We start from the raw sequence: 15754 nt of genomic DNA on the forward strand, positions 1-15754 counted from the left end.
TTTGGATGTTTCAGGTCAGGCTTCAAAAGACCATTAACCACAATTACCATTCTCAGATGCTACCAATTACAGTGGTTAAGATCTGCTCTTTTGGAGCAAAAGCTGGGAAAAGATAGCTCCTGAGTCTCAGTGATCCTCTGCAGACCTTATACAGTATGAAGAAGTAGGCTGTGCAGTTCCAGGGCAGAGGAGACACAAAGGAATCCTACAGAAAGATGGGAAGGAAAAAGCAGGAACAAAGGTTGGTGAACACCAAAAGATGGAGACTGAATGTTAGCATAACTTAAGAAGCCGGAAAAATTATGAATGGCAATGAAAACGTCAGACCCACGAGAGAACTATGGTGAGAGATCTGGAGTCAACAGGGCCAAAGAACAAGAGAAAGACTAAAAACTGAGGAAATGAGACAATATGGACTGACAGGGGATGAGGATGGGATTTACTGAGAGAAGACTTAGGATGGGCTGGAAGACCATAGGCACAAGATTGAGCAGAGGAGAATGGAACTTTCTGAGTAAAAGGGCTTGAAAGAGGAGCCTTAAATATAAAAAGAGGAGGCCAGGGGTACAAGTTCTAGAGAGGAGATAGGACAGACACTTCAACTAGCCCAGTAGGGGTGGTTTAAAGAAATGTCACATTTGGAGTGAAAGGCTAGAGGAACTCATTCATGTAAAACAAGTCACCCAGAATCTTGGAGCTCAAGATTCCTGAAATTCAGCCTCTGTTCACACCAAATATTTGTGAAATACACTGACAACACATGCTTCACTTCCCTCTAGTTACTTTATATATGCCCATGACTTTTCACTGGTATTATTTTACTGATAGGACTTCTTATATCAAATAGCTGAGATTCATGCAGTGATCTAGATGTTCTCAATGGGCTAATATCACTATGAGTGCATGTAATGTAACATGACAGATGCACTATAACAGTGCATTTGCATTATTCCTTCATTTTGCAAAGCTGAAATACAAATGTGGATGTCTTTTTCTACACTTACAAGCATTTGTACAATTTACAAATAAGGGCTTCTGACTGCTATGAAGCACATTATCAAAACATACTTTTACTATAAACTCATGGAAAAAAACCCAAAAAGTTATTTCAGTAAGTGACTGCAACTGAATTTCATGCTTATTCTAACTAACTTACTACTTGAAAAAGGCCAGGCTAGCTCCTGAAAAGAAGGTCTGCAGGTTCTGCCCTGGCCAGTACACCTGTCAGTATGACACAAGCAGGAAGCAGAGATATCCGATTTCTCATCACAAACTTGCCCAAAACACGCTTCAAGCTGTAGTAATTCAAATTTTTAATTATGCTTAACAGATCATCTGATAAAACATGCCAAACAATGGAAAAGTTTGCTCTATCTTTGTTACAATGCTTGCCTGAGCAAGAATCACAGCAGCATGTCTCAAAACACTCATAATTCAACTTTCTTCCAGGTCACAGAAAAAGTGGCTGTACTGGCTACAAAAGCAGTTGTTTTTAAAGCTTAATGTCAGGCAAAGGGAGCCAAATAGCGCCTGTACAGCCTCCTCTCACCCCCCGTGGGCCCATTAAATACTTCTTATCAGCAGTTAAAAAGAAAGATGAAGAAACTCAGCAGATCTCCAGTATCATCTAAACATCATATAAACCATATCCCAGAAGTTCATTTCTACCTCTGTCTACCAGCTTGGCACTGTTAAGATCAAAGACCACCCAGATAGTCAAGGCATTATAAGTTATGCTTTTTTAGTTTTTAATTTACTTATTAATGCCCTAACAGCATTAGATCAATAAAGGCATAAAAAAGGGTGAAATCCTGTTTTCCCCTATTCTCTCCATAGTTCTTTATGCCAAGCATAACTCTACATGTTCCAAGGATAACAGGCTGAAAAGACACTGCCCAACACTGTACTATTCTAGGCTGACTCTTAATGAGCTGTCTTTGGATAAGACGAATAGTACCAGGATACTGCATTCAATTTCACACCATTCATGTTACTGGGTCATTTGTGTACAGCTGTGTATGTTCTTTACATTTGTCTACAGCTAATTCTGGAAACTTGTTCCAGGCACACAATGAACAAGCAGGTAATCAAGAATAGTGAGTATGGATTCACCAAGAGGAATCTTATAGCCTGATGACCTTCTACAATAAAATGACTGGCTTGGCAGATGTGTAGAGACCAGTGGATATTGTCTACCTTGACTTCAGCAAGGCTTTTGTCTCCCGTAAGATCCTTATAGACAACCTAATGAAGTATGGCTTGGATAAGTAGACAGTGAGGTTGACTGAAAACTGGCTGAACAGACAGGTCCTGAGGGTGGTGATCAAAGGCACAAAATCTACTTGGAGGCAAGCATCTAGTGGCATACCACAGGGATCAATACTGGGTCCAGTCTCATTTTATTCATTAATGATCTGGATGATGGGAGTGTGCATATATTAAAATGATTTAAAAAAAACCCAACAAACCAACAACCAACCCCAACCCCCCCCCCCCAAAAAAAAAACACAACAAAAAAAACCAAAACACACAAAAAAAGAAACAAACCAAAACCACATAACTGTGCATCTGCATCACAGACAAACAGGCTTTGCTCTACACTGGAAATTTTGAGTGGATTCATGAACATGAGTTTTGACACCCTCTCAGCTGAAGCTCTAGAACCTGTTTTAAAGTGCTAGAAACAATGAGAAAGTGTTCTAAGTACATTTCCGTTGTCTACAGAGAAGGCAGCATCAGCAAATCCCCACTACCAGGGGGAAAAAAAAGAGCAATAGACCAGATCTGTACTGACAGTTCTCAGCTGGGGGTAGAGAGTGATTAAAACAGTACCTATTAATTTCTCCCTTTTTGTACTTATGACATCTCTTCAGCTTTATCACTTTGTACCTGGGTAGCTTTGTTTTCTCCCTTCCTCACTCCCCCCACCAAAAAAAAACCCTCCCCAAAACAAAAAACTCCCACCTCCCTACTATTTTTAGTCTCTGTACATAAGCTACTGCATTGCAGTCAAATGCAAAACTCACTAGAGAGTTCCAGTTCCAACCAATTTTGTACTCCTTTTAACTTTCCACTTCCTGGGTTTTCTCTCATTTCCTCATATTGTTTTCCCTCTAATTATTTTCTGTCTCTGGTTCATTTGCTTATGCTTTCCTCCACCAGTTCTCCTCTTCATGTATCTCCTCAGTTCCCACACACTTCTGGGGCAGCAGTTGTCCTTTGACCTTTCCCCAGTTCCCCTTTTCCCATTCTCATCCCATTTCCTAACCAGCTGCCAAAATCTGACCCATGTTTATCTGGAACATAAGACAGATCAAGCTGCTTCCCTTCATCTTAATTTGGCTCAGCACCAGTCTTCTGGCTGCCAAACTAAATGGCCTCAAGTCATAGAGGCCCAGATAATCAAATCCCATAAGGCTACAGCACTGCTACAGATGTGTGTGGAGTCTTTCCATTCTTCTCATAACCCCCACCCTGGGTTAGGTAAATCACTGCAGTATTGCTAAGGTAACCTGTAGGAAAAACAATCCTGAGAAACATATAAAATGGGCTCCTCCCTAATGTGCTTCCAGTCACACCTCCCTTCCCTGAAGCCAAGTTAAAAACATACTACACAGGCTGAAATAGCTGGTTCCTCATTGTCCTCAACCATCTGGGAAGGAGCTCCTTTGAAGCCCTTGGATCCTCAACACCTGCCTAAGAAAAGCGCCACTGTCAACCACTCCATCTCTCAAATAGGCTGCAGATTGCCACACAAAGCTTTCAAGATTCATTATTTACTAGCTGCTACATGAAATACGCTTGGGCATTTCACAAGTAAATTCCTCCAGTTCTTTCATAACCTCATGTGCATTTGCCTCATTTAATCTACAAGTACTGTAGTGATGCCTAAGTTATTTCTAGTAAGCATTTATTGGCCTTCCCATTGTAAACAGAATATCTGTTTTTAGGTATTAATAATAGTTTCCAAGTTCTCAAGTTGTCCAGTTTACTGCATAGCAGGATGAGTGAGGGCTAAAATTTCTAAATCAGTGGAGGTCATGCCTAGTGAGCAGTGACTATGCTCAGAAGCTGGCTTGCTTCTGTAGTATATGGCAAGCTTAAACACTCCAAAATGAAACTTAGGCAACAGTGGAATCTAGTGAAACAGCACCAGCTATAGAAACCAGTGAAGTCTTGCAGAAAAAGCATTCTTTTTGAGAGCTTTGGGGGGCAGGGGTTGTGTGCTCATGTTTCATCACAACATGCATTTTTGTTATCAAAGCTTGAGCACTTCTTCCCTGCTCATTGCTTGGGGGACCAGACAGGTTGGAGCTGCAAGTGGACAGATCATCTCCAATTGACTGATACTTCCTTTTGCAGACAACCTCATACAGCTACCTAAAGGTATATATTCTATAAGCAACACATTAAACTTGTGCCTCCAAAGAAATCCTTCCTTTGTACACAGACTTCAAGTACATAGACTACAAACAACAGACAAGGGACTTAATTGTCATCAAAAACACAAAAGAACATGACACTGATGGCATGGTTACAAGTACATGGAGTGAGAAGAACAACCCTCAGAAGGACTCATCCATATTTTCCCCTGTACTAGAAAGGAGAAATGGAAAATAATGTTAGGCTGGGGATTGGACTAAAATCTTATTGCTGCTAATAAATGCTACACACATTCAATACTAATTCTGAATTGGTGATACTAATAAATGAAATATAATTCCTTCATATAACAAACAATAGCATTTGCCAGCAAATATGCATGCCATATTCAATACTACATGCCAAGGGCATGGAGCTAACAGGCAGCAGCTGTGAGCTGCATGAAAGGGAGGGAGAAAAAGGCAGGAAAAATTTGCAAAGCTAGGATTTGGGGTGGGAGGGAAAGAATCAGTAGAGTGAGACCCTTCAAATAAAGCATTTAAATGGGCAAAGAGTCTGCTGTTTGCTTCTTGTTATACATTCTAGGAAAGAGAAAACTGTACTTTTTATTTTGTTTGTTTGTAAATAAATGTTATTGCAAAGAGTTTAACACTCTGCTCACTGCTGCTGTCAAATGTAGGACGGTTGGGTTTTTTATTTTGTTATTCATGAACACATAATAACAGCTTAGATATACCTAATCGATTAAAAACTAGAAACACACAAGAACAATGTTACACTAAATTATTAAGACCAGCAGGTGCCAATTCCATTTTCAGGTCCATCTTTCCTGCTGTGAAATCAAAGAATGTAAAAAATATCATTATGGAAGATTTAACACCATCCTAACCAAGACTCCTACCTTGACAATGCTTTTTAGATCCTGCACATACATCCTTTCCGTCTCCAGAATCTCCTGGACAACTCTGTCTACATAGAGGAGCTTGGGACTGGTGGGCTCTGTGACCAGGGACATTGCACAGTTTTTGCTTGCTCCTTTTGGTTCTGCTTTCCTTGGCATGCTTAGCCTTTTTTCAAGGCTTTCCTCAGGATCCTCTTGCTCTGCAGAGTTTTTACGTGGTTTGTTGCTGGAAAATCGCCTGGCTGGGACCAGTTCTAGCTTGATGGCACCTGTTTCTTTATCCTGGTTGAACAAGCCCAAGTGGCTGTTTGAAACCAAGGTCATTCTGCTTCCAAAGGAGCAGTGGCTGTCCCTGGAGGAAGCAGAGGAGGAAGTGGAACTAAAGCTGACGGGACGGTCACTGTCTGACAGGTCCATGGTTTTTTTTTCACAGTAGCGGAAAGGTCTGTTCTCCTTGTGCAAATCTTCCCCTTTTGTCTTGGCGTCAAGGGCCTCTGTCACAGCTGGTAAATCATCAAGAGGTAAGTGGAAGTCATCTAAAAAATAAAGAGAAGATGGGGGTTTACTGCTGCTGCCCCACATAACATGAAATTCAACAACAGATACTTTTAAGGCTTTTTGCATGAAAACAGACACAACCTTATTTTAACTTAAAGGCAACCAGAATAATGCAATTTGGGGGTCACTGTGGCTGTAATGATTATTAGGTGGTGGGGATACCCCACTGAGGGCTACAGTAAAGGCACCACATGCCTCCTACTCACATATGTCTCTGACATGTCCTTGTGCCAGCGTGCTGGGCTTGGTGCTAGTGCATGCACTGCCCAGGCTCAGCATAGGAGAGAACTAAGACTCAAAGAGTTTTCCCTAAGGTTAAGAAAAAAAAACATCTGTCAGAAGCAGTCCCTGCTATTTCCAAACTGAGCATTAACCTGGTTTGGAGGCTTCGGAAAACTCTGGAATCTCACAGTGACACCAGACAGTGTCTTTCATTTTTAATACTGTAAGGATGACAGTTAAACAAAACCTAAAAGGAGTTGCCAATTACCAGCTCTGTGGCTTGTAGAAAAACACTAAAACTGGAATGATTTCCCAATGAAAATAACATAGTTTCTGGAAAAAAAATAAAATAAAAAATAAAATAAAATAAAAGAGTTCCCGCAGGAAGGAGTGCTGCCAGTATTTTCTGCTGAGAAAATAAGTCATTCTAAAACTGTTCACTTTGAGACAGAATATTACCCCCTGCTGAACTGACCCAAAGCTGTTTGTCAGATCAGTGCAACAACAAAATAAGATGTCTGTCTTCCTGTCGGCACTTCAATTCTACTTCTTTTTCATTGCCAAAATGCCCTACAGGACACTGTCCATGACGCAATGCAGATTTCTTTCTGGCCAAGTTGTGTGTGATGCACCGTGAGAATGTGCAAAAGCAGCTGTAGGTAAATTCAATGCTTCAAGGTCTCATGTCAGTAAGAACAGTCCACCCAAAACATCTTGCCTCAAACAACTCAAAGAATTTAAAAATGCCTGTCCCATGAAAAAGAGAAACCTGGGACAATTTAGGAAGAAGAAAAAGCAACACTGAAACTACCCACACAGTGGTAGCTTAGTCCTTATTTTACTCCAGGGACAACCTCATTTTTCAAAAGTCATACTGGCAATTACAGCTCCAGACAGCAGTTTCGGTAAAGAAACCATAAAGCCAGTAAGCTGCAAAATGAACCCGCCCAGCCTTTAAGGTGGCCCTTCTTAACCTGAGACTTGCTATGCAGTTACAAGCAGAAACGTCCTGGCTCCTGCTCCTGCTGCAGTTGGTCAGGATGGGGGAACATTTCATTCAAAGCAGAAAGCCACACTCTCATTTTTCAAAATAAACCCAAACTCAAACAACAACAACAAAAAAAGTGTTTGATTTATTTGACTGTGCTGAGTGCATAAGATTTTATTTGTACATGGGTAATTAATACTGCTATTTCAGTGATGATAGTATCAGCTTTTTGTTAAAGGGAAGTATTGCCCTCAAGGTAACACATGGAATTACACTGAAAGTAATTTGCTCATTACATGGGTCAGAAATTGGCCATTAGATTAAAAATCTAATTTGGCACCTCTGTAACGCAAGTTTTACCTTTAAGTCTTAAAATCTATAGCCTTTCTTTGTGACAGGTTCTTCTGGTTTTGCAGTATAAAAGCATATTTTCTCACCGTTCTGTAAAAAACTACACCATATACAACTCCAAAATAAAATATAAAGCAATAAATCAGGAAAATATTTCAAACTGGAGAGCACAGTGAAGTTCTCTTGTTTCTAAATGGGTATGGACAAAGATGTTTGCCTTTCTGTTGTTTGTGATAAGAAAGCATGCATTTTTGATAAGGAAGAATGTATTTTTGTTATCAGCTTTGGATCATTTTTCATGTTCAGTTAGAAAGCACAATGTTGCTGTGCAGGTAGATGTAAACCCCCTTGAAAAAGCGCACAGGATAAGCAAGATAACAGGGATACCCTTCCACTAACTCGCTCCAAGATATTTTACTAAAATTACATGACAAAGAAACATCTGATTAGCCACGTTTACGGGGGAAATAAAGAGTTCCTCTGACATTCCATTATTCCATGCTCCTTTCTCCCCACTTCACTGATATGCGGTCTGCCTCTCAGATAACCTGAAGGCACTGATATGTAATATTTACTTCACAAACTTTGCCAGGTTCATTAATACAAAACCCAAACAAATCACAGTCCAGCTCAAGTAAACTGGAGTCAGAATAAATGTTATAAGCAGTTTTTTTCATAAAACATACTTGCAGCCTGAACCATTTAGAGATTTTTACATGTCTTAGAAAAATAAAACAAACAAAACGCCTTATTTTCTTGTTTAATAGCAATGTCATTGCTTATGAAAAAACCAATAAGGATTAATTGTAATAGTTAAAATGGGCTTGGTCCTTAACACCTGTATTCCCACTGACCTTGGTGAACCCCAGGCACCTTCCAGGCATGGCTAATTAATTGCATGCAACATGTTTAACTCAAGTTCCTCCATTTTTTATATAAATGACTATTCCTGTATGTTTCTACATAGACTACACCAAACAATCTATGGCTACTTGAAAAAAGTCTTGGTCCTTTGTGCTCAAAGCTTCATCCTGATTGCTAGCCCCAAAAGTTACATTTTGCTTCATTCTTATTTCTTCTTCAACCAGATGTAAATCAGCCATTTGGCTTCTCTGTGGAGAGTTTTTGCTAAAATTTTACCCACTGCATCTCCTACCAGCAAAACACTTTTTTTGAGGGTCCATGCAGATGGCAGGCATTGCTCCTGCAGAGCAGCAGCAAGGCATCAACACAGCTGATGAACCCATCAGAAAGGCAGGATGCGCATGGCAGGAGATGTCAGTGTGGCACAAATCAGGAAGCAGTTTCCTTTCCTCAGCTGGAGAGTCCTCTACCAACACTTTGCACCCTGCCCATGAAAGTCAGGGCTTGGGGACCAGTCCTGGCTCTGCCTAGCCCTCAGTATCTGCCTCAGCTACAGGCAGCTTTTGCAAACCTATAGCCCTTCCCAGTAACACAGGGTCTGTGAATCTCCCAAGGCTTCACAGGTTATCTCCACAGACACCTCTAAGACTAGGCAGCATTACCCCTGCTGTATTTTAAGGCGGGTATTTTAGATGATTTCTGCAGTCACAAGTCTATCGGGACAGGCAGCAGCTGAATCCAGTTCACTGCCCCAGCCACGTACTCATCTCCTTTGCTCTAGTCAGGGTCTGCATTTGGCTTTCCAGAGCTCTGGTGAATTTTTACTGCAAAGTAACTTCACTCTCACACCACGTGCCTGAGGACTGTACCAACTGCCTGATGTAAAATTCACAAGTGAATTAATGAGAGTGAGGGGAGAGGAGAAAGAGCCTCCACCGAAACTGCTCTCTGTGTATCGTAAGTGACCCCATGCCTTTGGAACCCCGTAACCTCTTGTAGACTGCTGCCTTTGATACAAACTTACTATGAAAAGGAAGTTCTGTTTTCCCATACTCTGTTGGACGTCTTTACAAGCCCCTCCACGCCAGCCCCAATTTCAGCAGCAGCAGCACCAGCAGGTAGGTGTATTCACCCGAACTCAGGCTGCAAAACTGTGCAACTGTAGGTACCCCTATACCCTTGCAGAAGCACACACTGAGCAAGTCTTGAGTGCCCTGACCCATGCCTGGCCTGGTTCACTGCTTTTTTTGTTCGGCATTGTTTTGTTTACTGAGCCTTTTCAGTGATGAACCAAAATAACATTGAGAACTTTTGTGAGCTGTGAATAACGGTATTTAACTCAGTCAGGGGGGTGGTGGTGGGGGAGGAGACACCAACTTAAATTTGCATACTTTAATTAAGGAATAACACTCATTAGTTGTTAGTTCAGCACTGAAATGAGGATAATTACTACTTGTCCCTACTCACAAGGAAACATGCTCCCCAAACAAGGTCATTTCTTGTTTGTGCCTTTGCATGAATTCAGTCAGCCTTTCCTCCCCAGCCCCTACAAACATCCCTGCTCGCTCCTGCTCCCCATCACACACACACATACACACACTGGCATGGCACAACTCCAGAGTGCTCCCCAGGAAGAACACCAACACATCCTTACTCCACACTGGTGCAAGGGCAAAAATACCCCACATTTCACAACAGGCACCTAATATTAGTTGTAACATTGAAGGCACACACAAAGCAACTATCTTGGCTCCTGTTTTCTTTGTGCAATCATAAACAAGTTCTCACCAAAAACTGCATACGCTTCTTCTATGGCTTGCTTTTCTTTAATATCTCCTTCCTGTAACTACATTCATGGTAATGATAAATAGTTTTCCATTATCTCTGCAGCTTTGGCTACTCTAAAACATTATCATACAATAAGAGATAAAGTGCTTTAAGTCAATTTTATATTTAAATACAAAGGTCCCCAAGCCCTATCTAAATATAGGTGCCTATTTCTCCAAGCTGTTTACTGCACATCACATTTTAAGACATACTGCATGACTAAAACCTCACAAATCAGTTTCTATTCCTAATTAGTATTGTTGTTGCCTTTCTCCTGGCATGAAAGGAGCACCTCAGATGTTATCTACAAAACATATGAGTAAGTCAACAAAGTCAGCCTTACCAGAAATCACAGGCTTCACATCCTCTGGAAGTTTAGCTACATGAAAATAATGAGACTACAAGAAATCTTTCCTGCATTTTCCTTGAGATATTTTCATATTTCAAATAAAGCATTCATATTGTGGATACAATCAAGCAAGACTGTTTAGAACAATTTCCACATTCAGTATCAAATTCAAATGTTATTCAGCTGCCCAAATGAGAAAGATTAAAATACATTTGCTACAAGAATCCCAACATGATCTGAAATACACTCCCCATGTCCTCTGCTCTGAATATCGTCCAAGTGAAGGTCAGCAGATTGTTTTATTACTAAATCTTGCATATGAATGCATATAATTTCTAAAACTAACAGCCTCTGTGAACAAAACCATGTTAGAGAGCTACAATATTTGCAGGATTAGATCTCTAGTTTGAACTGTCACAAACAATATGCTGCCAAGTACATTAACTGAACTTTGAGCAACAGAAAATCCCATTTATTAGAAATCTTACAATGAGGGGGAAAAAGTCAGCAATTAATGTTCCTCTGTCTGTCAAATTTCTGTCCCCATTTTCCCTCCCTCCCCCCCCCCCCAACATTTAAAGCAGAATAGCCTCTGTCACAACCAAGCACGCTAATGTACAAGAACATTATTACAAGGGAAAATCCTCTGCGACAGTATCTCACCACTGAGGAATGTCTCTGGCTCCTCGCACCCAGGACGAACAAGTCCTCTCTATTTTTCCAGTCCTCTCTGAGCAACTCACAACCTACCTGTGCAGCAGAGGAGAGGCACAGGCTCTGCCTTCAGCTGTTCCCGAATTACCTCATTGGGCACTCAGGTAAAATGAGAAGCTCTTACTAGTCTGTACAGCTCCTTAGCCAGAAATATTGCATGAGTCAGCTTTTATCTATCAAAACCCTAAACACAAAGGCTTTACAGAAACCTGATTCACAACTTTCTCACCGCCTTTTTCCCAGTGCACCGACAGTCTTCGGCATCGCTAAGAGCCTTAAATGAAACATGACATCATGCAATTCAGGGACAGGACAATGGGCATCACTGTGGTAACTTTCAAATGCACACTTCACTGAGCAACACCCACTAACTTCCATTTTTCCAGGCACAACATTCAGAAAACATCAAATAGAGCCCCCACTTCCACAGCATTTATTACGCTTTGTTCTTTGATTTGCAAACAATATTGATAAGCGTGTAAAGCAAATAAATCACCTGCTGGTATTGTGAAATTGCTGTGTTTATGTTAGAAACTGCCATGAACTTGCAATGCAATAGGATGATCCTCAGCAATAGGACCAGTCTGGACTCTGTTCTGCCCTAACACAAACAGGATTAGGCTTTTGCAGGGTGCTTTCAAAGCTTCAGTATTTTGTTGTTGTTTGGGTTTGTTTTTTTAAGAGAGAGAAGAAAATGTGAAACCATCAAGTGCTCTGCACTAAATCACAGTGAAGCAAAGTAAAAGGAAAAGGAAAAAGAAAAAAGAGTTCTGTGGGGAAGGAGACAGAAGAGAAAGAGAGAGAAGAGAAACAAAGATGAAGAAACAGAGAGAAGGAAAAAAATGGATGTAGACTAACTGGTGCTAACTGGTGGGAAAGCTGATGGCCCTCTTGGCCTGTGGAGGGTGTGGTGGCATCTCTATCTTGGTGCTGGTAGGCAAAACAAGTCAAAAGAGTTTACAGCTGCTGACACCACCTTCCAGGTGTGCTCTCACAGCTGTGTCCTCAAACCTAGCACACAAAGAGATGCTCTATCTTTAAAACTGTGCTTGAAATTCACTCCCTCTCCGTGCATGTAACATGGTCTCAGATTCATTCTGAGTTTTCCTAAAGAGTTTAGTCCTTGAACGCCTTTCAGCTGGAAACTGGATGCAGAAAAGGGAAGTGAAAACAGCCTTGAGACCATTCATAAAACTGTGAAACACTTTGATCTGTACGTCAGGGCTGTCCGGGTGAAAGTCCCTCTTACCCAGGCTAAAATACCAGGTGTTTACAACCTGTTGCCATGCTGCCTTGTCTCAGATCATCGATACATGCTCTTTCACATACATTCTCCAGTAGTTTTTGAGGCTTGCTTTGTTTGGTTGTTTTTTTATACTTAGATATTTGTTAATACTTCAGACAGATCCACCATGTATCTGTAAGTCCTGGGTACACTCAGGCACAGCATGGCTGACACGTTCCAGTGTCCTCAGTGTATAGCACAGTGCAGCACTCAAGTGCAGCACTCAATCAAAAACCCTGAATGTGACCAATGTACCATATATTTGCTATGCTCCACATTCACACATATTTCTGTCAGGAGCTAATGATTCATTCCCCTGGACCTCTACTTCCTCACACCTTGTGCCTACCTTGCTTAAGGAGCTTTTATAACCTCTGAGGGAAGCTTTAACTAACTCCTGAGCAGACCTGTAGAGCATTAACCAGCCACAGGGCATTGCTTGTTCACTTCTGTGAAATCCTATGATACAAAAACGCCACCATCAGTTTTGTCATTTAGAAATGACAAGACTTCTGAACTCTCAAATCCAGTCTGGTGTCTGGCACAGGGGCAGCCAGTGGTACAGAACTTCACGCATCTGCTTCAGCAGGCTAGGTATAAAAGCAGGGGCTGCAGCGATGCATCATGAGCTTTAGCAGCTGGTGTGAACCAGCACAGTGAGCTGTCATGAGTATTGCTGTGGGTGGAGGGGAGAGGGGAACAGAGCTGAGCTCCTTACCCTGCTCTGCCTTCCTCTTCCATCATTGCACATCCACATTTGACCTCACCTCTCTCTTACATCCCCATGTATCAGCTAGTAGAAGTTTACCCCATATACGAGGATTTCCCCAAGAACAATCCTTCACCCCCATCACTTTAAGCATGCATAGCACTGAGAGTTGTCAGTGCAGGGGTTTAGAAACTCAAGCGTGTTTTACTGTCTAATGTGTATTGTCAGTGAAATAATACACACGTGCCAGAAAAGTCATGGGTTTGTCCTGCTCCTCATTTCCTAGCATTTCACATCCCAAGTTTAGCTTTTGTTTATCTGCACTGTCTTTTAGGGGCTGCATCCCTCTCTTTGCCCCATCACCTGCTGCCTTCCCATTGTACGCACAGAGCCAGTATGACCCCATTATTAATGCCTCAAGATTAGGAATTCAGAGAGTGACCTGTTTTATTTTGGAATAAAGCCTGTAATTTTTTTAAATTTGAAAAATAAGTGGAGTTTACAGAGGTTAGGAATTATGTTATTCTGTAATTCCCAATTGGCCAAGGATTTACTGAAGAAGTAGGTTTTCCTCAGCAAAATTAAAAAAAAAAAAGGCAACGAAAAAAACCAACCTCTACCCCCCTAGACCCCTCCCAAAAAAACAACAACAAAAAAACAAACCAACCAAACAAACAAAAAACCAAACCAAACCAACCAAACAAACAAACAAAAAACCCCACAAAAACAAAAAAGACCAAAACCAGAAAAACTGTAAGTCAACCATAGGGTACACTGAGACTTAAGGACACACTGACATCTTCACTGAAAGTGCAATGTTATGTATTAATAACTCTCTGCAATGCAGTAGCTATTTAATCTGTATACAGTACTGCAGAGACACCTAACAAAAGGAACAAGCCATCACATGCTGCTGATGTACTGCAACACAAATAGAGCATATGGATCCAGTGCTCCATTTATAGGCCTTTTAAAAGGATTGGTTTTCATCTCCTTGTGAATTTTGAAGGTTTGCTTCTCTCCTGTTTTAAGAAAGATGGCCTTATTCTGTTCTGTTTGCAATCAGAGCAAGGGAAAATTCAGCAAGGGCATGTTGATGTGAACACACACAGAGGAATAATACCCTAGATAACAATGCAGTCAAAGATTTTACACTCTTTTCTCCCCAGCCCATGTTGGCATTTAGTGAAGAAGAATAAAAATAAGTGTTCAGCATGATGCTGTTTGAATGTTTTAGTATTTTTACATTCAAACTTCAGTGCCAACACCCAAATGAAATTCCACATGGAGTCTTCTTTCTGCCCAGCACCATACAGAATCAGATCTTGCTGCTGGCACACTACTAATGTCTTTCCATCCTACACTACATCACTGCAAAAGTGCTTGGACATCAGGTCTGGTTTCTGCTTCTTCCTGGGTTTGTCTACTGCTCCAAGCACACATCCTATCATGCCAACATACTACTGCTAAGGCAAGTTTTCAGCTTCACCTAATCCAGCTAAAATTACTGCTGAAGTTCACAGCCTTTCAAAGCCCATTGCAGCACAAGCACGCTGAAGGTCTTGGCTTGGCATCTCCAACACAGTTCAAGATGCTTACTGTTTTACCAAGGACATTAGGATCTTTTTAAGACAGAAAAATGTTAATGTTCTCATAGCTATCAATGTGAAGTAGCAAAATAAACCTAGAGAGGGAAAAATGTTTCAGTAGAGGGAAACATATCATCTATGAATCTATGAAACCAGTTGCAGTGAAAAACTTAATTGTGTGACCACAAAGACAGTTCCTTTGTACAACTAGTATCTTTCGATTTAAAAAGAATTCGTAGCTACAATATCTAGCACAAAGAGATTAATTATTTTAAATTCATTTTAACAGTCTGTTGTTCCCTTCTGCCACTGAATTTTCCATTGACTTTCAAATGTTCCCAGTGAAAATCCTGCCTGAAAAAAAACCACATTTTGTAAAAGCCAGTTCTCTGGAATAGCTGACTTTGTTGGATGCCAAATACAAGTGAGTTTCATAAGTTCTAAAGAATTGATGTTTTACTTTAAATCCAGCTAAATGATTTCTCCTGCTTGCGTTTGAACTGGAGACACTTACGGGAACCTCCTCTGCACTTGAGGAAGTTTAGCAACTAGAATTTTGAAACAGAACTGAAATAGTAACACCAGACTCATACTACCAGATGTTAGCGTTTACACTGTAATAAAGACTTTCTCCTGGGTTTCCTCTCTTGAATAAAAATAAAAGCTGCAGAAAGTACTATTTACATCTTGGGGAGAAGAGTCCTTCAATTCTACCCAGGTTGGAACTAAGACATACTGATCATCTGCTTTCACCGCATACTGGCTCTGGCATTTCAAGTCATCATTAATTTTCATATGCCCACTCCACTAAAAGCAAATAGTAGGTGTTATTTTTAAGGTGGCACTATAACAGTAAGCTAACAACTCTTTCAGAATTCCTGTTCAATAGAAAGCTATTCAATAAGCTAAGGACCCAGGACTTATCAAATTACTGCAACAGATTTCTGCAGCATACAATAATTAGTGTTTTGAAATCTCACAGCACTTTGACTGAAAATAAGTAAAAAGAAGCCA

General features: G+C 40.8%; 1 protein-coding gene across 3 annotated transcripts in view; it reads right to left on the reverse strand.

Annotated features, from left to right (window-relative positions):
- PLEKHG1 (pleckstrin homology and RhoGEF domain containing G1) overlaps positions 1-15754 on the reverse strand; it is a 137307-nt gene that overhangs the window by 45180 nt on the left and 76373 nt on the right. For all 3 annotated transcript variants that reach the window (XM_061378656.1, XM_061378655.1, XM_061378654.1), the window contains one exon: positions 5285-5820. In XM_061378656.1, the coding sequence (XP_061234640.1) occupies positions 5285-5701 (417 nt within the window). In that variant the 5' untranslated portion in view covers positions 5702-5820. The remainder of the gene's footprint in view (positions 1-5284; positions 5821-15754) is intronic.

This window comes from Neopsephotus bourkii, unplaced genomic scaffold (genome assembly GCF_033783945.1).
Source record: "Neopsephotus bourkii isolate Nb327-2 ecotype Australia unplaced genomic scaffold, CSIRO-AGI_Nbou_v1 NB_1767, whole genome shotgun sequence".
Classification (NCBI taxonomy): Eukaryota; Metazoa; Chordata; class Aves; order Psittaciformes; family Psittacidae; genus Neopsephotus; species Neopsephotus bourkii.